At 38.9% G+C, this 23,708-nt stretch overlaps 2 protein-coding genes across 5 annotated transcripts in view; one reads left to right on the forward strand and one right to left on the reverse strand.

Moving 5' to 3' along the window:
- Nucleotides 1–644: 644 nt before the first annotated feature.
- On the reverse strand, nt 645–6,707 carry PDE12 (phosphodiesterase 12). Its single transcript, XM_004738237.3, has 3 exons — nt 5,288–6,707; nt 3,972–4,050; nt 645–3,485 (listed from the first exon to the last, which is right to left on the reverse strand). Exons 1-3 carry the CDS (start codon nt 6,593–6,595, stop codon nt 3,043–3,045), a joined length of 1,830 nt encoding a protein of 609 aa, XP_004738294.1. The 5' UTR covers nt 6,596–6,707; the 3' UTR covers nt 645–3,042.
- Nucleotides 6,708–6,937: 230 nt separating this feature from the next.
- DNAH12 (dynein axonemal heavy chain 12) overlaps nt 6,938–23,708 on the forward strand; it is a 220,384-nt gene continuing 203,613 nt past the window's right edge. The window contains exons 1-3 of one of the 4 annotated variants that reach the window (XM_013053186.2): nt 6,938–7,157; nt 8,026–8,104; nt 15,841–16,043. In XM_013053186.2, the coding sequence (XP_012908640.1) occupies nt 15,874–16,043 (170 nt within the window). In that variant the 5' untranslated portion in view covers nt 6,938–7,157; nt 8,026–8,104; nt 15,841–15,873. Of the gene's footprint in view, nt 7,158–8,025; nt 8,105–15,071; nt 15,214–15,840; nt 16,044–23,708 lie in introns of those variants that run through there. The other 3 variants (XM_013053167.2, XM_013053173.2, XM_013053172.2) reach the window with 3 other exon arrangements.

A 23,708-nucleotide genomic window follows, 5' to 3' on the forward strand; every position in this document is an offset into this window, starting at 1 on the left:
TGAGTAAAGTATTAGAACTTTCAAAACATTTAAATATCTTTGAATTATGATTAAAGAATTGGTGTTGGCTATAATTTTTTAGGGTGTTTTTCCCTTTTGTGTTGTCATTTGGATTTTATGGTACGCTAGTAATGCAGATCTTTAATTTTCATTAACATGTATTTTAGTTTTCCCTCAAACCAGGTTGTAGGGGACCTTTGCCTTTATTCCTATAGTTGGAGAATAGATCTGATAGGAAACCTAATGAATCATAGGCAGATCTTCCTATGATAGTGTTCTTTGGACCCTCTCCCTTGTACTGTTTCTCAGATACACCTCCAGACTGAAACCACCATGCCACATTCTGATATCAGGCCTGCCTTAGTTCTCTCAGAAAAGTCACCACCCAGTGAAATATTTGGAAATTTGAAACTGATTTTGGTATTCGGAATTTTAAAGAACTTCACATTACAGCCAGAAGTGATTTTTTTTGCTAATGTATTATGAACTATAGTGTATGTCTGCAATGGCAACTGTGTAAGAGTTCATTTAACAGGACAGTGTTCTATAATTTTCTTAGTCTTTTGTAATCAATAATATACCATTTTGGAATGTTAATTCCTATAGCAAGAACTTGTGACATCATAAAATGGGTTCACCATAAAGAGAGGTGCTTTCCATACTTTATTAAATTAAATGTACTAAAAAATCCAAATAGAAATATTTAATCACAAAGATGGCTTTAAGCTAATAAACATTTCTGAATACCACTTTATTCTAACTCATGAATACAAGATAATTTTAGTATCCTATTTATACAATTTTCTTAGTGTTCCCTACCTTTGGACTCCAATCATAGTAATATATATATCTGCATACTGATCAGAGTATACAGCACTTCACAGTAAGATTCTACATTATGCCTGGGGCGCCTGGGTGGCTCAGTGGGTTAAGCCACTGCCTTCGGCTCAGGTCATGATCTCGGAGTCCTGGGATCGAGTCCCACATCGGGCTCTCTGCTCAGCAGGGAGCCTGCTTCCTCCTCTCTGCCTGCCTCTCTGCCTGCTTGTGATCTCTCTCTGTCAAATAAATAAATAAAATCTTTAAAAAAAAAAAAAAAGATTCTACATTATGCTATTCTGAAATGCCAATATAATCTGATCACACACTGAGTCAAATTTAAAGATTCAGAATGTGGAATGTTTGGTAAGTGATTATTTCTTCCAGCCAAGAGTTCAATCTAGTTAGCCATGGTGGTAATACAGAATCTGAAAGAAATCCTCATGGGCATGAGTGAGCATGTCATGCTCCCATTTCTTTTTTCAAAATGTTTCTCAACTTTTTGCTTAGAAACTTTATTTTCTCTAAAGTTATTTTAAGGGTCCTGTCAACCTGTTTGAAAGCAGACCAAAAGCACATTTTAAAAAGAAAAAATATGTATTTTGCAAAAGAATCAGATTCTGGCATTAATATATTCATGTATTTCTAAACTAATGTTAAAGTGCTCTCAAAGATGTTATTTAGGAAGGCACAATTTGATAGCATCTACTTTTTTACAGCTTTTTCTAAAGAAGATCCCAGGAAACTGCCACTTTAATTTTCCCCTTCCAGTGTTTTAAGTACTTTCATGTTCAAAATGAACTCTAAAACTCATTCTCAAACTTACTAGGAGTTGATAGACAACTTACTAGGAGTTGACAGTGGATAGTGAGAATATGAAAGGACAGCCTACTCTATCAAAAAAGTTCTTACAGTATTGGGTTTAGAAATTAGTAACGAATTTGGGACAAAAGCTCTCATGACTGTGGAAAATCAGAATTCTTGAAGTGAATGGGCATTTAATATCTAAGATAAAGAAACTAAGCACAGAAATATGAGATAACATTATAGTTATCCTGAACATTAGAAAGTAACAGCCAAAGCATTATAAATAAGGTATGGTAAAAACTGAGAAGAGCTCAGTTACCACTCTAGGCTAGAAACTAATCACTAAACTGCAATTTCTAATTTTAAAAAGTTTGGCTTCATATTTAAATTTTTTATAGCATATAAATTATATATACAATGTTTTCCTATAACTCAGGCTATAATGCTCAAGTCTATAAAAAGAACAGTTTATTTTAGAAATGCTCAAAAGCCCCACTACTCCCTTTTCTATTTTTAAAAACCAACAATTTCAAAAATACTTCCAGCAGGGAAATGCTCAAAGGTTCACCTAAAATGTCAAGCCCATATCAGTAGGCAGTTTCTCATAAGGTAATCTCTTATGCCACATTCTGTAATACGATATAGTCAAATACGCTACTGATTTATGAACATTTTTCATGGGCAAGAAATTATTGAAGAAAATTGGATCAAGTTGAATATGCTGTTATTCACTTTGAACACTAAATTATGCTTGCATCCTAAAAGTTCAAATGAGCTGCAGTAAGAATAAGAACATAAATGTCTATTTGTACCACATACTAAAAAGTAAAATCCTAAAAATAACAGGACCATAATAGCCTATGTTAACTGAAAAACTAGAGATGAGAAGCAATAACAATTGGTGATGGCATAATTTAATCTTCTGTTAAAGCTCTGAAGTTGTATTAAATAGCTAGCCAACCTGAGGTAGAGGGAGACTCTAATGTTACTCCTTCATGTCAGACTTAGGCCTCTCACTTCAACCTGTATGCATTCTTCCCTAATTATACAAACATGATTCAATGTGAAATGTGTTATGATAGAAAAATTAAAGGATCATTCAAATGGGTTGTTTTTGTTTTTGTTTTTTTACAAAATTCTTAATTCCTAGTTTAAAAAAATGGTACTTATAAAAATGTACATAATTCAATGTTCTTCCTGGGAGTCATAAATATATTTGTTTTTCCTTCAACAATAGGAAAAAAAGAGAAGTGGAGAAACTGCAAATATTATGAACAGTTGTGTAATGAAGAGTCTGGAACTAACTAGTAGAGTAACAACATTTATCTGACTAGTTTTCCTCTTTGAAGGTTAGACATAAGCTTTGATTCATTTTAAATTTCCTACTAACGCACACAGATTCCATTAAACACAAGTCTATTTCCATTTTAAATCACATACAAGTGCTATGTGATCAGAGGGATGGGAAACACTAGGTAAGGCCTGGTGGGTGGTAACTTCTTCATGACTAGGTAATGGAATCACCTGTTCAACCTCTAGAGCATTTAAGTCAATGAAAATGTAGTCCAGACATCCATGAAAGCCACCAACGTAATTAGTGTAAGCAGGTTCACCACAAGCACTTTTCAATTTGAAGAAATGGGTAAGGGACATGTTGCACCGTTCCTCTTCCCCATTGGAAGCCCAGTCTTCATGATCCTCTGGGATGCTGCCGTTGACAACAAAATGATACATTCCTGTTGATGGGGTACTATTAAAGTCTCCACAAAATATAACTGGTATATCAGGATACAGATCACACGAGACATGTCTAATGTGAGCCAAGGCTACTGCCATTTGAATGAGACGAATGTACCCACCTGTGAATATAAAAAACATTATTATAAGTACTTTCAAATGTTGCCTTTAAAAAGAAAAAAGCCCACAAACTACATACAGTATCTGGGGGACGTTCAAAATATGTGTTTGGAGAAGGGAAACTGGATGAAGGTGGCCCAAAGGTAAAAAACATCTGGTTATGAGGCATGTAAGTACTACAGATGTAATGTACAACATAATGAGCACAGTTAACAATGATATATGGTATATTTAAAAGTTGCTGAAAGAGTAGCTCCTACAAGTTCTCATCACAAGGAAAAAACATTTTTTCAAATCTACATGAGGTGATGGATGTTAATTTACTATGGCAATCATTTTGCAATATATCTAAGTCCCACTTTAGGCCTATATGATGCTATTGACAATTATATCTCAATAAAACTAAAAGAAATAAAGATGTATGTAAAAAGAACAGCCCTACTTAAGTTACCATGTTTACATCACTTGTGAAAACCACTAAAACCTACCTTTTGGATGCCAGTAGAGATGGGTATTAGCAACACATATCCTTTTAGAAGAGTCCTTGGTAGACTGAAGAACAGAAACCTAAAATAAACAAAGGGCCAAGAGTCCAGTTGCCATCAATTTCCTGAACGTTTTTTTCTTAATCTAAGACTATATGATGAACTGACATTTCATAACCTTCCCTGACTGAAAAGTATGACTGCAAGTATGAAATCAAACTTTGGCTACAAGTTTCAGGATACACATGAACTGGATTCGGAATAACATGTTTTTTAATAATAGTCCATCATATAGGAATTAAGAAAAGGATATATTTTAGAGAACATTAAAGTTGGTGTTTTTGAGTAAAGGCAGAGTTTGAAGTCAGGCCCACACTTAAATGTTTATAGCTGTGTGACCTGGAGAGAGACACTCTTTTCCCATGTCAGTTTGGTCACCCGGTTAGACACTATTGTCCACCTCAAGGGGGACTGTTGTATGGATTCAAGTGAGTGAGCTTACAAAGAGGTGCATGAAACACACTGGGTGCTTGAAGAAAAAAAACAAAATCAAAAAACAGAGAGAGAGAGAAAGAGAGATAGCTACTCCAAAATCTTACTATGAACAAAACCAGTTACCTAAAAACTGGACAAATATATAAATAACATGTTTTTAAAAACTAAGACAGCTTAACACCTGCTCAGTGATGATGTAATATATAAGTAACTGGGTTAAGAATCCTGGCTCCAAACGTATGTGAACTGGGGTAAGTAAACCTGACCATTTCCCCATTTACAAAATAACATCTGTAAAAATAGCAGGATTACTATGGCCAAAATCAAAGTATTAATATTTGTGGAATACTTCATTAAACATGCCACTTATTAAGTACCTTTTTTTGGTTTTGTTTTGAGTTTTTAAATTCCAGTTACTTAACATATACTATAATATTAATTTCAGAACAAAATTTAATGATTAAATTTTAAGTGCTTCAAAATGCATCAGAACAGTGCTTGGCAAGGAGTAAAATATTAAATACCATATTCTTGTATTCAGCATGTCTTTCCCATGAGATTGTACGCACTATGAAAGTTCGTCTGTCTTGTTCAGAGGTGCCTGGCACACTAGAGGTGCTCAGTAAGTATTTGCTCAATGAACGAATGTTCCTGTGTTCATGTGTATCCTGAATGTGAATGTGAATCCTGAATAGCATGTGAATGCTATGCTTAACCTTTGTGCTTAAGATACAAGAGCAAATACCTTCAGGAAAATATGAAAAAAATCTTCCAGTGCTCTAAAAATCGAAGAGTATGTAAAGAGAATGGCAGAGGTACTCTACCTGGAGGACAGAAGATCTCTGGAGCACCCTCTCCTGCGCAGACGGGTACAAAACTAACTTCTCCAGCAGTTCTTTGTGAAGTGGGTCGGACTCCAGGGCTTCATGGAAAGAAATGTCATGCTGGCTAAGGAGAGTGAATTTGGCCTTTCGGTAGAAAGTAGCCAGGCCTTCGTGCTGCTTGATTCTAAACACGCCCTCCAGCCCAAAGGCCTCGAGGGCCGGCACCAAGCTGTCTGTAAACACGCTGCGATCAACCTCTTGCAAACAGATGAGATCAGCGTTGTAGCCCGTGAGCTCCTTCTGGATAAGGTTCTGGCGGTAGTCGAGTTCCAGGGCGTAAGGGGCACAGTACGGGTAAAGGACGCTCCTCGAAAACTCCGTCTGGGCGTACGTGTCGGCCAGGAGGTTGTAAGAGACCGTGCGGATGAGGGAGTCGTCCGTCACTTTCTTGGTGTAGAGATGCCTGTGGTCAAAGGTGCACGTGCCAGGCCCTGCCTCCACGGGACACACACTTTCCAACTCCCGGCTTGGCCCGAAGCGCTGCCCATTGCCTGGGGTGCAATGAAGCTTCAGTCGGAGCCCGATGTCGGCATTGGACGGCGTGTAGACGCGCTCGTTCACACCCGTCTCCGTCCAACCAGCAGAGGGTGAAGAGGGAGACAATGACGAGGGGCCCCCGCCCTCTGGCTCTGCCGCTCCGGCTTTGGCTTCCTTGTACCAGCGGAAGACGGAGCTGGCGGGATCCCCAAATTCGAGGCTGAGCTTGGGGCAAACCGGGAAACCGGCCATGATGTAGCGTGGCAACTGCAGCTCGGTGAAGGCGGGCGGGTTGCGCTCCACCTTGTACTTGACATCGCCAATCTGCAGCACCGCGCCGTCCTGCCAGGCGTCCACGTTGAGCACGTCCTCAGCCACTGCCTCCTCCCGGTAGTACAGCTTCACCACGGGCTCGGAGGCCGCAGTCGACTCGGGCCCAGGCCCCGCAGAGGCCACGCCACCACTTGCATTTGGCCGGTTCTTCCTGCTCTTCTTGGCAGCGGCCGCCTTAGCGTGGCCTTTAAGGGCATTGGTTGCTATCCGGCTGAGAGCCCGACCCAGCGGCTCGCTTTGGTCGCGCTGCATGTTCTTGTGGCTGCCGTCGGCCAGCGCGAACGACAGGCTTAGCTTAGGCTCGGAGGGCACACAGCGCACTACAGCGCGCTCCATGGCGCCCGCCGCTTTCTCAGTCGCCGCCTCGGCCCGAGTGTGCCGCTCCACCGCCGTGCGGACCCCACGAAGCGCGGCGCGGGAACCCGGGAGTCTCCACATGAACCTGGTGGCCCAGCGGCCGCCAAGCCTCAGAGGAAGATTGAGAAGCTACAGCAGCCGGCTCCGGAATCCATTCAGTCCCTCAACTTCCGGCCAGAGAGGAGAGGACACCAGGTACTTCCGCTCCGCATTTTCGCCAGGTCGGTTTATACGCTTCCTTTTTTCCGTAGCCACGCCTATCTGTAATCCCTCCCAGCTTAATCTTTATCTTCAAATAGAGCCATAAAGAGGGGGAAATAAAGAAACTATGGAGATGCCTGAGGGAAATATTGGACTCCGCGTGTTTATCGAAAGTGCAGTTATAGGGCTGAAGGGAAGGTGCGCCAAGCCGGAAGTCATTGGGGCGTTGTCATGGGTTCCACTTCCCCTACGGAAACGGGCACTTTTTCTGAATTCTAGCCGGGGCGGGTAGAGCTCGGCCGGGATTGCCAGCCCGGCTTCCGCGGTGGAGAGCGTTGCCAAGTTCCTCTCCACAGCATTCTCATTGCTGCTTGCCCTTTCCGAGGTGTGGGTGGGTTCGTTTCAGGCCGGGCCAGCGCAGACGCACGGAGCTGTTTTTGTGGTACTTAGTAACAATTAACGTTACACAAGAATTACGATTTAGGGAGCGAATGCTATGCTAAAAGCTTCATTTATGGTTAAGAGGTCCAGAGTGATTAAGTTACCCGCTCAAGGTCACAAAGACATTGCTGAATGAATGGCAGGAGACAGAATAGCCAGTAAGAGAACACGAGAAGTATAGCCTTCACTGAAACCAAATGGAGAAAGTATACCAAGAGTGATTTTGTGTTGCAAATAATTAATATTCGGTGATTAACTGGGAATAAAAGACCTTGGAGACTTAAAAGACAAGCTGAGACGTCACTCTAGTCCACAAATGATCTAATTGTATCCACTTTTCCTTATCCTGCAACTAGAATGCTTACGCACTGGGCTTACAATAAGCCATATCTTGGGGCGCCGGGGTGGCTCAGTGGGTTAAAGCCTCTGCCTAGGGTCCTGGGATCCAGCGCCACATTGGGCTCTCTGCCCAGCAGGGAGCCTGCTTCCACCTCTCTCTCTTTCTCTGCCTACTTGTGATCTGTACCTGTCAAATAAGTAATAAATAAAATTAAAAAAAAAATAAGCCATATCTTACCCTCTGGCTTATCATGAAAATAGGCTTTTGACTGTGTTCTAAAAGAGGATGGGTTTTGCAATTACTTGAAATTTCTATTCCTGTCCTGCCCTCCTCCCACCCCAAATATTTGATAAGGTGAAGGCATACTGATAGTATATATGCAGTTGGAGGCTCCAATATAGGTATAAAAGTCATTACTTTGTATCAGCTGACTAACATAAGGAAGAAAGAAACTAAGTCTTTGTAGTCTAGTTGATAGTAGCTCATTTAACAAATCAGAGTTTTGAAATGGCATTTTTCTTATCCACAGCATTTTCCTTCATGTAACTTTGCAGAACTCAATCTTAAATCAGCCTTTATAAAGAAAGATAGAAGACCTACTAGAAAATGTGAGTTTCCTTCAAGCAAACTGATGTAATTTAACAATTAGAAGTTTTAATCCCAGTTTTGAGACAGATGCCTTTTTCGTACTTCTCTCAGTGTGTGTATATATATAAATTTTTTTAAAGAATAAAACAGACCCATGTGACAGAAAGGTAGTCTTTCCACACTGACTCCTGTGCAAACACAAACACTTAGGTATTATGAATATTATGAATATTATGTATTATGAACACTTATGTATACATACCTTCCTCCTACTTCTTTACACAAATAGGAATATGGTATACCTGTGGTACAGTATCTTACTCTTTTTGAAAGAGGATTTCAACTACCACCATTTTGACCTCAAACTTTTTAATTAAGTTCTTCCTCCCAACTTATCTCTTTACTCAGGCAAAAGACCCTATAGGTAGTGCATCTTGTGATGGTAATCAAAACTGCCTCCTCAAGCAATAAGGATTGCCCTGAGGCAACAAGGCCTAACTCCCTAGACAGTGATCCATCTGGCCTTTACTGTCCTCCTGCATGTACCCACTAACCTTCATCCTACATTTGCCTTATGTAAACCTAGAATGTTGTCAGCACTTTGGAAATAGTCTTTGAGGCCACTGGTGTTGGCCTCAGTGAAATAAATCCCTTTCTTGTTTCACTACCATTCATCACTCTGCCTTTGGAGTTTGGGGTGAGTGGTCGAACCTGGTCTGTTTGAGACTCCCAGAGCCACGGGCTTTTGCATCCCTGTGGTCCACCTACATTTTCACTGTCTTTTGTCAGTTCTTTCAAGAGAAAGTGAATGAAAGTGTCACAAGTTCCCATAGAAAATTTGATTTGAACTCTACAGATTTGAAAATAATTCATAATAAATGGTGTTTTTGAAGCTCTATATTTATGAGGCTAAATTATAGCATAATTATATACATAAAACATAGAAAATTACATAGTTAAGATTTGAAGTCAGAAGAGAACCAACACTATGCTTTCCCTGAAACCAAAAGGGGAAACAGCTAATAAAAATCATTTATTCTACCATTCTTAGTCCATATCAAGAAACACAAGCTAAATTTCACTAGTCAAAGTTTATGGTTGATGGAATTTTCTCTCTCTCTCTTTCTCTCTCTCTCTATATATAGCAAATATTAGCATGTGAAGACTAGTTTCTTGTGATTACCTTCATCTTGGTTAATAACATTGGTAGGTAACAACATAGATTACTAATATACCTTTATCTTCTTTTATTAAGGTCGATATGATACTATACTGTTGAAAGATAGCACTCAGAAATTTTGAGTAGTACCTGGTAATAATTCAAGGTAATCTGCTACATATATTCAAATTTGATAATCTGCATTTGCTTTTTATTTAAGGGACTAGTCTCTTTGTTTCTTTAACATTTAAAAAATTTTTCCAGTTTTATTGAGATATTATTTACATATAACATTGTAGTCCCATGTGTACAGCAATAATTATATATATGTATAATTATATTATTTATATAATATATATAATATAATATAATATATAATATATTAATTATATTATATATACTAATTATACATATATGTATATGTATAATTACCATAAAGGATTAGTTAACATCCATCATTTACATAGTTATATTTTTGTGCCATGATGAGAACTTTTAAGATCTACTCTCTTAGCAGCTCACAGTTGTGTAATTTGTATGGTCACTATATTCACCATGATGTACATATGTCCCCAGAACTTCATCTTATAATTGGAAGTTTTTACCTTTTTTGGTAAGCTTTGCCATCTCCACCCATTCCCTTAATTCCCCTGCCCTCCATCCTCCCCCTGCCTCTGGCAACCACCAGTGTCTTCAGTTTTTGTTTTTGTATTTTAGATTCTACATATAACTGAGATCATATAGTATTTGTCTTTGTATGACTTATTTCATTTAGCATAATGCCCTCAATGTCTATCCATGTTGTCACAGATAGCAAGATTTCCTTTCTTATGGCTGAATAATATTCTAGTATCTATAGCTCTGTTTTTCTATATCACATTTTGCTTATCCATTTATCCTTCAAAGGACCTTTACACTTAGGTTGTTTCCATGTCTTGGCTATTGTAAATAATGCTACAGTGAACATAGGGGTGCAGACAGTGATTCTCTTTCCTTTAGATACATACTCAGAAGTGGAATTGCTGGATCGTATGGTAGTTCTGTTTCTAATTTTTTGAGGAATCTTAATACTGTTTTCTGTAGTGGCTGTATCACTACTATTGGTACAGGTTTACATTCCCACCAATAGTGTTATTTCTTTTAATTTAAAGTTTATTGTGATTTATAATGGTTATGTTGTTATATATACTTACAGTAGATAGCGCGGTATAAATAATGTATGATATAGCTATATCATTTATTATAAGGTATAATTAATGTTAGTTTAACAGCAATCAAAAATTAGTAGAAGATAAAAAATTCAAATCAAAGATCCTGTGTAAAACCTACCACAATTTAACTCCATAAAGAACTCTTGTGCACATAGATTCATTTCTTTTCCCTGCCCTCCCATTTTTAATTTTGAAAAGAACAATGCATAGTATAAAGCATAGTAAGTTAGTCTCATAAGTTCTCTCAGCATCTTTCACATATAATAAGTAGAAGAAACTTTTTGTATAGTATTATAGAAGCATGTTTTGGTGTTATATTCATAAGGGCTTTTAAATAATCAAGGACTTGTGAAATAAATTCTGCTCTCATAGATAATATTTCTAACTTTTAGATTAAGAAAGAGAGCTTTTAAGGTGGAGTTTTAAGCTGCAAATTATATGTTTAGATACTGTTTTTCTTTCAAAGCAAAAGATTTATTAAAATCCCAGCTGGCTATTTTGTAGAAATTGACAAACTGATCTTAAAATTTGGATGGAAATGCAAAGGAACTAGAAGGTCAAAATCACTACTTTCTATTAAAAAAAAAAACCCCAACAAATAATGAGGGGCACCTTGGTGGCTCAGTTGGTTAAGCGTCTGCCTTCAGCTCAGGTCATGATCCTGGAGTCCCAGGATTGAGCCCCGCATTGGGCTCCCTACTCAGCAGATGGTTTGCTTCTCCCTCTGCCCCTTACCCACTCATGTTCTTTCTCTCATTCTCTCTCTCAAATAAATAAATACATAAAAATCTTTGAAAAAAAGTCTCTTAGGGCTTGAAAAAAAAAAAGAATGAAATTGGAGGACTGACACTATCCAGTTTTAAAACTGTAACCATTTTTACTAAAGCTGCAGTGATCAAGACTGTGTCGTATTGTATAAAGACAAACATGTAGATCAGTAGAACAGAATTGGGTGTACAGAAATAAACCCTTACATTATGGTTAATTGATTTTCAACAAAGATCCCAAGGCAATTCAGTGGGGGAAAGGACAACTTTTTCAAGACGTAATACTGGAACAATTGTATATGCATGTATAAAAACGTATACATATACATACACAATTGTATATGTATATAAAAAATTGTGTGTGCATGTGTGTGTGTGTGTATAACGATAGACTGGATCTGTACCTCTCACCAAATATAGAAATTTACTGCCAATAGACCATAGATCTAAATGTAAAACCAAAAACTAGAAGAAAACAAAGGAGAAAATCTTTATGACCTTATCTGTCTTTCATAGATAATAGCCTCAAAAGTGTGACCCATTAAAAAAAAATCTTAGGTTTGATTTTATAAAATTTGAAGACTCTTAGAGGTACCTGGGCAGCTCAGTTGGTTAAGCGACTGACTGACTCTTGATTTCAGCTCAGGTCATGATCCCAGAGCCCCACATTGGGCTCCTTGCTCAGCATGGAGTCTGCTGGAGATTTTCTCTCTTCCTCTCTTTCTATCCCTTCCTCCACTCCCTCCCCAAACAAATAAATAAATCTTAAAAAAAAATGAAGACTTTTGCTTTTCAAAAGGCACCATTAAGAAAATGAAACGATAAGCCGTATGCCAAGAGAATGTGTTTGCAAATTATCTGAAAGGACTTGAATCCATAATATAAAGAACTCTTAACAACGGATAAAAAGTTAAATAATTCAATTTGAAAATGGATGAAAGATTTGAATAAGTATTTCATCAAAAAAAGATACGTTAGGGGGATGCCTGGGTGGCTCAGTTGGTTGAGCAGCTGCCTTCAGCTCAGGTCATGATCCCAGCGTCCTGGGATCGAGTCCCACATCGGGCTCCTTGCTCCGCAGGGAGCCTGCTTCTCCCTCTGACTCTGCCTGCCACTCTGTCTGCCTGTGCTCGCTCTCGCTCTCTCTCTCTGACAAATAAATAAATAAAATCTTAAAAACAACAACAACAACAACAAAAATACGTTAGTGGATAATGAGCACATGAAAGTGATGAAGGATCGCTGGAAGGCAGGCAGGGACAAGGGGCCCCTGCTCCAAAAGGAAACCACCCTTAAAAGGATTTTACACTACCCTAAAAGGACCCTCCACCCTTTCCTATGCAATAGATGGGTGACAGGCACAGGAAGGGTTAATCAGATTAAAACATCTGGCTAACAAGCCCATTAAAACCCCCTAAACTTAGAAATTCCCATGGCAACCCTCTCAGGGTTCCTTCTCTCTGGGAGCTTTGTACTACCACTCAATAACCTTTCTTTTACTATCACTCAATAAACCTTTCTTTGCTCTCCACCACTCTATCTGGTCTACCTCTTCATTCCTCAAAGTGGTGTGACTAAGAACTGCAGGCACCAGCCGAGAAAAAATCCTGTAACAAAAAGATGTTCAACATCATTAGTATTTAGGGAAATGCAAGTTGAAAACACGATGAGATACCACTATATGCCCTCTAGAATGGCTGTAATAAAAAAGATAGATAATACCACGTTTTGGCAAGGACATGGAGAAGTTGGAACTCTAATACATTGCTGGTAGGAATGTAAAATCTTTCAGCCACTTTGGGGAAGAGTTTGACAGTTTCTTAAAAGGTTAAACATGGACTTACCACTCAACCTAGTAATTCTACTCTAGGTTTCTATTGATGAGAAATGAAAATGTACGTTCATCCTAACATCTGTACATGAATGTTCATGTCGGGTTGTTCATAATAGCCCCAAACTGGAAGCAATCAAACGTCCCATCAACTGGGGAATGGATAAACCGAATGTGATATATCCATATAATGGAAGACTATTTTTATTTGGCAATAAAAATGAACTTTGTTACATACTACACCTGGGTGAATCTCAAACATGTTTTCATTAAGAGGAAGAAGCCAAACACAAAAGACTACAAAATTTTTTATTCCACTTATATGAAACTTCCAGAAATCGCAAACCTGTAGAGGCCAAAAGCCAATCAGTGGTTGCCTGGGGTTGAAGGTGGGAGTGGGAATTCACTGCACATGAACCCAAGTGAACTTTTTGCAGTGACTGAAATGTTTTAGATCTGGATCTTGGTGTAATGGTTGTATAGTTCTCTACATTTACTAAAAAAATTATTAAATTATACACTTCAAAATGGTAAATTTTATAGTATGTAAATTATACCTACATAAAGCTGTTTTAAAAAGATATACATTGTATTAGGGTTTAATGCGGGAAACAGAACCAGCAGATTATATATGTCCCCTATATTTATCCATGTATATTTATGGATTTCTTACAAGGAATTAGCTTATGCAGTTGTGGTTGGAACTGGTTAAGCAAATCCAAGATCTATAGGGCAGGCTCTCAGAAAGGGACAGAAAAGGGAAGATCCAGAGAGGAGAGAGCAGTTATAAACCTAGCTGCTGTTTAGTCTGACTCAGCATGGTGCCTAAACATTCTCTTTAAAGGATTTTTACTGATTGAGTCAGCCTCACACATGTACTTTCCCTAGTTTAACATCAATTTACTAGGGATTTGAATTGCATTTGCAAAATCTCTTCATTGCAGCACCAGATTAGTGTTTGATTGGATAACTGGGAGAGGTTGTGGGTATGATACTAAAGACTTCTGTCTTCCTTTAAGTCCACAGCCTGTAATTCAGCCTAAGCAAATGCCAAAAGACCATCACATACTTATATTGGTATTTTACTTCTACAGAAAGATGTCTTTTACAAGCAGTGAGGATATTTAACTTGTTCATGCACTCCCTCAAATGATGTTTCCAGAGGACCTATTGTGTGCCAGACATAGGCGTGTAGACTGTACTCTAATTAATAGAAAATTCTTTACATGGTGGCTAGCACTCTATGTCGAATATGCTCAAATATTTATTGAATGACTATGGCATCAAAACACCACCAGGACTTATGCATGCCCAATTTTATTTATACACATGGCATATGTGTAGGCTATCATCCTTTAGATGGAATATCCATTGCACAGCCTCAGATAGCAAAGTTTCACATTTCTATCTCCATGCATACTCGAAAAATTTACACCCCTTAACCTTTTTTTTGCCAAGGATTTCTTGAAGGAAAGTTCCTGTATAAACAAATACCAGCTACAGAAACAACATAAATTATATTGCTGAAGTCACTATGGGAACATCTGAAGACTTCATCCACCTCTGAGTGCATTTACATAAATCTTTTTTTCAACACATCCGAATTTCCAGTCTTGCAGGTTGCCCCAACTTGAAGATCCTGATTCCCTGGGTGCCTTCTAAGGGAAGGCGGGTTAAGCAAACAATGAATCTTGAAACACTACATCAAAAACTAATGACGTACCGCATGGCGACTAATCTAACATAATAAAAAAAAAAAAAATCAGAACCTCCCAGCCAAGCCCTAGAATTGTTACAAATAAATGGGGGAATGTTTTAAGCCAAAAAAAGCATATATGTATCTCATTCTTCAACCCTCCATTCATAATGAATTAATAAACTGAGTAATGAGTTACTGTGACAGGTAATCCTAATCTGTCGCAGCTCAACAACTGCCTCTCCAGGCAACTTCTACCCGGTCTCTGCAGTGGCGACCAGAGACGGTTTCCATGGCGACAACTTTGTTTGTACACGGCGGTCAGACCGCCGAGTTCTTCCGAGGCAGTGGGGTTCCTGAGGTTTCCTCCACCCCTGGATTCCCCTCTTCGTTTTGCCAGATGAGAAGCTAACTGAAACTTTCCCTCTCGTCTGCGCAGCTGGGGAGTAGTGAAAAGCAATCTAGGTATTTCCTTGCCTTTAGTTTTTTCTTACCCTTTTCCCAGGGCTGGAGATCTCTAACTGGGTGCCAGCCGAAATACTCTCTTTTTCAGGGCTGGAATCTCCAAAATCTGTGGGCATCCGCGGGAAATGTAGTTGGTATCACAGTTATTGTTCAACATTTACATGACATTTTAGATTTTCTATGCAAAAAGTATGCCTTGTTTTGCTTGATCATTGTATTGCTTCTTAGGATGGTAGCAAGACTAAGATACAATATAGGTGTTTAAAGATAATAATGATGTCAAACATCTGCTTTTTTGGGAGAGTGATTATACCCCAACAGCTGGATTTTGTTGTTCAAGTGGTGATGGTTTGCATTGTAGGGAAAAATTTGAACCCAGAATTCTAGAACCACAGGGGCATTTAGAGAGCATCTAATCCAGTTCCTTAATTTCATCCATGGGAAAACTGAAACCCAAACTGGAATCCCTACCCATTTACCTCAGCCATCATTCTTTAGACTAATAGGGTACTTGGGAGGAAGATTGCAAAAGGTTGGGAAGTTTTGGAATTGATAAGCTAAGATATGTTATGAGGTTATTGAAGCTAGCATTTACAATAATGGCTTTATGGGCATTTTTCTCCTTAGAGTATAAAGCATTCTAATCTTTACGAGGCCAAGATGTCAGATCCGAACAAAGCTGCAATCACAGCAGAAAAGGAGGCTCTGAACTTGAAGTTACCTCCTATTGTGCACCCCCCTGAAGACATAGGTGTTGACACACCAGCACAAAGTAAATTGCTGAATTACAGAAGATCTAAGGAGCAGCAGAAGACGATTAATCAGTTAGTGTAAGTAGCATATTGGTAAATAATTATTTTCTGGAGTTCAAGCGAAACGATTGGTGTTCATGTTCTCATAAAACAACTTTTTTTTAAAGATTTTATTTATTTATTTGACAGATAGAGATCACAAGTAGACAGAGAAGCAGGAGGAAACAGGCTCCCTGCTGAGCAGAGAGCCCGATGTGGGGCTCAATCCCAGGTCTCTGGGATCACAACCTGAGCCAAAGGCAGAGTCTTTAACCCACTGAGCCACCCAGGCGTCCCTCATAAGACAGCTTTAACCATGTAGGTTGTTCATGGGCAAAATATCAAGTTCAATTAGAGGAACAAAAAGTAATCACAATAGTAAGTGTTATATGTCACTGTATATATATATATATATATATATATACACACACATATGTATATATATATATATGTTAAAGTCGCTTAATGTATAGATATATGTCACTATATCTATAGTTAATATAGAGCTTATGCTAATCACTGCTTACTCTCAGCGTTGTTATTAGCACTTCATCTGTACTTCTCACAACTACCCTACATGGTGGGTACTATTCTTATCTTATTCTTTACAAATGTAGGTCTACTCAATGTTTTAGTAGGCTTAGAGACTAAAGAAGGGGTTGCCCTAAGAGTTACATATTGTTCTTACTCCAAAACCTTTCATCATCTCACATTGTTATGTTGAACTACTTACAGTTCTATGAGTGTATTATGTTTTTCACAGTTTAGTGAAAAATAGATTTCACAATTGCTCCCTGCAATTCCCCTCACTGGAAAGTATTTGTCTGCCTGAATATTTATACTAGTTCTTCAAGGCTGAGTTTATGGATTGCCTCCTCTGGAAAGCTTTCTCCTAATCCCTTTTTACAGCTTTAACTTTTTCTACATATTCTCTTGCATCCATTTATTTAGCAATATTACCTACCAACTGTTACACAGACATTGTGCTTGTTACTGGGGAGACCAAAGAGATGACAACAGAAAGGATTGTGTCTATATTCTAGTGGGAGGAGACAGACAGTAAACATATAAAAACAAACAAAAAGGGTATGTTAACCTTTTAAGTAGTGATGGATACCTTGAGATGTAAGATTGTGGGATAGAGAGTGATAGGGAAGGTGTCCATAGGAACATCACAGGACAGTCCTGTGGAGATGATATTTAAGTAGAGATCTGACGAGTAAGGAGCTGGGATGTGTGGATGGCTTAGATGGTTAAGTGTTTGCCTTTGACTCAGGTTATGATCCCTGAACCCTGGGATTGAGCAGGGCATTGGGTTCCCTGCTCAGTGGAGAGCCTGCTTTTCCTTCTCCCTCTGCTGCTCCCCCTGCTTGTGCTCTCTCTCTCTCTCAAATAAATAAATAAAATTTTATGAACTGAGGATTGCTGAAGCAGAGGGGGATGTGAAGGAAAGGGTGGCTGGGTGATGGACATTGGGGAGGGTATACATAGTGGGGAGCACTGTGTATTGTTTAAGACCGATGAATCATAGACCTGTACTCCTGAAACACATAGTACATTATATGGTTTTTTAAAAAAAGATTTTATTTATTTATGTATTGTCAGAGAGAGAGAGAGAGAGTGTGTGTGTGTGTGCGCCAGTAGGCAGAGTGGAAGGCAGAGTAGCAGGCAGAGGGGTAGAGAGAAGCAGGCTCCCTGCCCAGCAAGGAGCCCGATGCAGGACATGATCCCAGGACTCTGGGATTATGACCTGAGCCTAAGGCAGTGGCTTAACTAACTGAGCCACCCAAGCGTCCCAGTACATTATATGTTAATAAAAATAATCTTAAAAAAATAAAGTGTTAGAAGCTTTTCATTAAACAAAAGTTTCTTTTCTTTTCTTTCTTTCTTTTTTTTTTTTGAGAGAGAAAATAAGAGAGAGAGAGAGAGCATGAGAAGGAGGAGGGTCAGAGGGAGAAGCAGACTCCCTGCTGAGCAAGGAGCCTGGTGCAGGACTTGATCATGGGACTCCAAGATCATGATGGGAGCTGAAGGCAGTCACTTAACCAACTGAGCTACCTAAGCACCCGAAACTTTTCATTAAATAAACTGGAGAATATCACTCTAGCAAAGGGGGGATAGTAAGTGTTGAAAGCCCTGGAATATGAATGCTTTCATGTGTTCTGGGCGTTGACAAAAGCCAGTGTCTCTAGAGTATCAGGAACCTGGGAAAGAGTCGTGGTATCAGGTGAAGGTGGAGAGAAGGGTGGGGACAGGGCGTGAAAGGCTTTGTAAGCCATGATAATGAATTCAGATTCTACTTTAAGAACAGTGGGAGCCATTGAAATATTTTAAACTGGGATGTGACATGAAATTCAATTTACATTTAAAAATATCAGCCTGGGTATTAAGCATAGACTGAGGTGGAAGGGAAGAGGGCAGTAGTAGAGGGGAACAAGGAGCCCAGGTAGGATGCTTTTGAATAACATAGATGAAAGCTTTCCATGGTTCGGATAAGGCTGGAGACGGGGGAAGAGGAGAAAAACAGATTTACAGGGGATAGGTCTGGATCCAGAATTAGTAAGACTTGCTGTTGGATTGGTTTTGGTAACAAGGTAGATAGTAGTATATATATTTATAGAGAATCAGAAGTCCAGGAGATTGGGGAGGTAATTTTTGAAGTTGAGATGCTTATGTGACATGTAAGGGGAATATGTTAAGTAGGCAGCAGCTGGATAGATAGATATCTATAGAGATCTATAGATATCTATCTATCTATCTATCCAGCTGCTGCCTACTTAACATATTCCCTATCTATATATCTATATCTAGGCTAAAGATACAAATTTGGGAGTTAGCAGAATGTAGATGATTGTTAAGGCTATGAGGAATTGTTCAGATCATCTAGAGAAAGTAAAAATTAAGAGGAGAAGGCAGCCATGGGCTAAGCCTTTAGGAATTACAACATTTATTTTTTTAAAGATTTTATTTATTTGAGAGAGATAGAGAGGGGGAGCAGAGGGGAAGGGACAGGCCAACTTCATGATGAATGTGGAGCCCAATGAAGGGCTTGATCCCACGACCCCGAGATCATGACCTGAGCCGAAATCAAGAGTCAGATGTCTAACTGACTGAGCCACTCAGGTGCTTCAGGAATTAGAATATTTAGATGTTGGGTACAGAAGGGTCAAGCAGCAAATAGATAAAGGAAGTGTGACTTCCTCAGCAACACAGTGTACAGTGTCTTCGTTGCCATTCTTTTCTATTTACTTTGACATACTTAAGCACAGAGATCTCAACACAAAGCACAGTATCTGGCATGTTATTGCTGATGAACTGAATGAGTGAATAAAGGAATTTTTAACCTGACTCCTGTGCTTTTTACAGATGTATAAATAGTACTCTCTCATTTGGATGCTTAATAACAGTGTCTCAAAGTTGCCTGAGGCATAGTGCTATATTAATACTGAGATTAGAATTGCCATGTGTTTATTTAGGATAAATGCATTTGCAATGAAAGGTTTTTATTTTTTTGGAAGGCTGTGGATTTTGTGATTTTCCGTCATTTGCTACCTCTACCTAGTAGACAATAGGAACATAGATTTCCTGGTTTCAAGTTGGGGTGAAGTCTGTTGATAGAGAGTTTCAGGACTAAGGTAGGATATAAGGTGTCCTGGGAGTAACTGGGCCCCTCCTGTGACCAGTGCCTGGGAACACTTGGCTAAGAAAAAAAAAAAATCATTTTGTAGCTTTCCAGAGTCCCAGGAATGAGTCACGTCTTCCTTGGCCATTATCTCCCTCTTGATTCAGACCAGCTTTTCTCTCCTTCACTGCATGTGGTCTCTCACATAGTTCCTTTGAAATTACCCAATTTGTGTTCATTTATTGGTTTCTGGCTGTCAACCCACAAAGCAAAAACAGAGAATGAAAAGGCTCACTTGTATATTCTTCCTAGCTCTTTTTATTTATAGCTAGTAGGAGAAAACCTGCCCCAGGAAATTGCTGCTATCTCAAAGGGTGGCTTTTGTATATAAGGAGCTCAAGGAGGTCAAGCATATTTTTGTTGGGATAATTACAGTGCAAGCCAACTAGTGCCAACTATTGTACAGAAGTATAAGGCAAATTCCTTGGAAGTATGGTTCGTGGAGAGCTAGGCTATTCAGGAAAATAATGATAGATGAAAGGAAGTCTGGCTGAAGCCTTAATGATTCACAAAGTAAAGAGGAAGGGGGATATTCCAGCCACATTTCCTACTTCTTATGAAAAAGCCTTTGGAATTTTAGTTTAGCCAGGCTCAATAAAAGTTAACACGGAAATGAGGCTACTCAAGAAAGCTAATTCAGGAGTGCCTGGATGGCTAAGTCACTAGAGTCTGGGACACTTGATCTTGGGATCAAGAGTTGAAGCTCCACATTGCAGTCTTAGGCTGCTAAGATAAATGTAAAATGTCTAGAATGGGCGATAGAAAATACTCACTCTGCACTGGTCAAACAACATCTGAAATTCTGGAGTCACAAGAGGGATGTTGATAAACCAAATTAGCAAGAAAGAGAGAGGAATTTTGATGAACCATCTCATTTGAAGGAGGCTGATTGCTTATTGGGTAAGAGTATAGACTGGCATCAAAGAGGCCTGAGCTCCCATATCTGCAGCTTATGAGCCATGCGTGAATTTGGCAAGTGAAGTAACTTTACTTATCTTCATCTTCCTATCTGTAAGATGGAGATAAGAATCATGCTTTTCTCTTTGGATTTTTTGTGAGAGTTAAATGAGATCCATGCATGTAAAGATCTTAAACCAATGCCTAAAACATATTGAGCTCATCACCAGTGGTTACTTTTATTGACAGGAATAGTAGGGGAGATGGAGAAGAGAATGGAGTTGAGGGAAATTGGAAGGGGAGGTGAACCATGAGAGACTATGGACTCTGAAAAACAATCTGAGTGTTTTGAAGGGGCAGGGGGTAGGAGGTTGGGGGAACCAGGTGGTGGGTATTAGAGAGGGCATGGATTGCATGGAGCACTGGGTGTGGTGCAAAAACAATGAATACTGTTATGCTGAAAAAAAAATTCTCTTATAATTCTTGTAAAAAAAAAAGAACTGGATAGGTATCATTAAGTTTCAGAAGGGTAACAGAAAAAGAATAGGACTTTTTGTGTATAGCTCTGGAGAACAAAAGTTACAAGGGTATAACTTGCATAAAAATTTGTTTCTAAGAACAATAAATTGGGCTAGCTGACAATAAATTGGGCTACCTTAGAAAGTAATGAATGCTGTTCCCCTCACTCACCTCAGGGTACAACTTAATATTTTTGAGAGTATTCAAAAATATTAGAATTAGATAAATGAGGGCGCCTGGGTGGCTCAGTGGGTTAAGCCGCTGCCTTTGGCTCAGGTCACGATCTCAGGGTCCTGGGATCGAGTCCCGCATCGGGCTCTCTGCTCAGCAGGGAGCCTGCTTCCTCCTCTCTCTCTGCCTGCCTCTCTGCCTGCTTGTGATCTCTCTCTGTCAAATAAATAAATAAAATCTTTAAAAAAAAAAAAAAAAAAAAAGAATTAGATAAATGAGATTTTTTCCAATTCCACAATTCTGATCATTCCGTAGGTATTTATTGACCTTGATGGATACTATCTAAATATTGTGGATAGAACAGTGAGCAAAACAGACATGGCTCTTGTCTCTCTCGAACTTACCAGTCCATGCTTTTATGGTTTTGGTGTCCGTCTTTTCCTTGAAATTCCTTTTGGTTCTCCTCCTGCCTCTCTGATCACATCTCCTTTGCCCCCTTCAATTGCATTTTTTTCTTATTTCTGTCATGTTTGACATCCTCCAGTCTTTTTTCTCAGATCTCTTTTCTTTTTCCTTGTATACTCTATTGCTTCGGCCATCTGCCCCATCTACCTTTACAAACTGGTAGATTTGTCTTCCTAAAAATGTTTACATGCTCAAAAACCATCAGCAAGAGTTGCCTATTGGATTAAAAAAAAACCCCTATTTGAAATAAGGCCCTTAGTTGGATATTCTAGTTCATTTCTCCAAACTAATCTCGATTTGGTCCTATAACCTCTGGGCATATTGAACAACTCCCTACTACTCCCTGTTTTTTCCTTTGATCATTCCCTTGCCTTTCTATTCCTCAGTAGAGTCATGTCTGTTGAAATCAATCTACCCAGGGAAACTACATCTCTGCCTGAAATCTCCTCTCTTATTAAAGTTCATTGCAAATGCAAGCTTGTTCATGTAGCCTTTATAGACACCTCCAGTTGGAAGTGAACTTGTCCCCTCCTCTGAACCGTCAGGGCCCCATGCCTTTCATATGGTACCTGTTTTTATCCCCTCACCCTTTCAGTTTATCATTTCCTTGAGATTGTTGCTATTATATTTTAATGAAACCTAATAGAGTGTCTTGTACAATATGAGCACTCAGTATGATATAACTTTATTTTATAGATGATAAATTCCTGTGTTCAAACTTTTTCAAAAAGATTTTATTTATTTGAGAAAGAGCAAGAACTCAAGCAGGGGGAGGGGTAGAGGGAGAGACATCCCAGGATGGGATACAGGGTCAGGACCCTGGGATCATGACCTGAGCCAAAGGCAGATGCTTGACTGACTGAGCTACCCAGGCGACTGTCTTTTCAAACTATTTATCAAGTACATATTAAGGGCCTGGGTGCTGTTCTGGGCATTAGAGACAAGGTGAGGAACAAAAGAGTCTACGACATGCAATATGTCAAATGGTGGGTAAGTTCTATGAAGCAAAGTTAAGTGGAGGATAAAGAGGTTGGATAGTGATTGAAGTGCTACTTAAAAAAAGGGGTAAGGTGAGGCTTCTCTAACAGAGTGGCTTTTGAACATGGTCAATACATATGAGGTTTTTGTAAGCATCAGGGTTAACTTAAAATTTGTCTGTTTGAATTGGAAAAAAATTGATTTTTATTTTTAGTCTCATTTTTTTTATAGTACACATGAATAATTTGAAAAGTAAGGTCTTGTTGATAATAGTATTGGGATTTGTTTTTTTTTCCCCTTTTTTCTTTTGTTTTTAAAATTTTTGAATTTCTAAAGGGATTTATTTCTTATAAAAATTCAGTAAGATAAAGAACTCTTGTATTTAAAAAAATTTTTAAAAATTAGTATATAATGTATTATTTGCCCCAGGGGTACAGGTCATGAATTGTCAGGCTTACACATTTCACAGCACTCACCATATCACATACCCTCCCCAATGTTGGTAACCCAGCCACCCTATCCCTACTCCCCACCCCCCAGCAACCCTCAGTTTGTTTTGTGAGATTAAGAGTCTCTTATGGTTTTTCTCTCTCTCAATCCCATCTTGTTTCATTTTTCCCTTCCCTACCCCCACAACCCCTGCCCTGCCTTTCAAATTCCTCATATCAGAGAGATCATATGATAATTTTCTCTGATTGACTTATTTTGCTCATCATAATACCCTCTAGTTCCATCCACATTGTTGCAAATGGCAAGATTTCATTTCCTTTGATGGCTGCATAGTATTTCATTGTATATATATACACCACATCTTCTTTATCCATTCATCTGTTGATGGACATCTAGGTTCTTTCCATAGTTTGGCTGTTGTGGACATTATTGCTATAAATATTCAGGTGCACATGGCCCTTGGGATCACTATGCTTGTATCTTTAGGGTAAACACCCAGTTGCACGATTCCTGGGTCGTAAGGTAGCTCTGTTTCCAACTTT

Source organism: Mustela putorius, unplaced genomic scaffold, assembly GCF_011764305.1.
Source record: "Mustela putorius furo isolate JIRA1106 unplaced genomic scaffold, ASM1176430v1.1 tig00000095_pilon_pilon_pilon, whole genome shotgun sequence".
NCBI lineage: Eukaryota > Metazoa > Chordata > Mammalia > Carnivora > Mustelidae > Mustela > Mustela putorius.

Coding starts and splice junctions, on each gene's coding strand:
- PDE12 (XM_004738237.3), bottom strand. CDS start 6,595: ATGTGGAGACTCCCGGGTTCCCGCGCCGCGCTTCGTGGGGTCCGCACG. Junction 4,051..5,287: donor AGAGATCTTCTGTCCTCCAG/GTAGAGTACCTC, acceptor TGTTTATTTTAG/GTTTCTGTTCTTCAGTCTAC. Junction 3,486..3,971: donor TCTCTACTGGCATCCAAAAG/GTAGGTTTTAGT, acceptor TTATATTCACAG/GTGGGTACATTCGTCTCATT.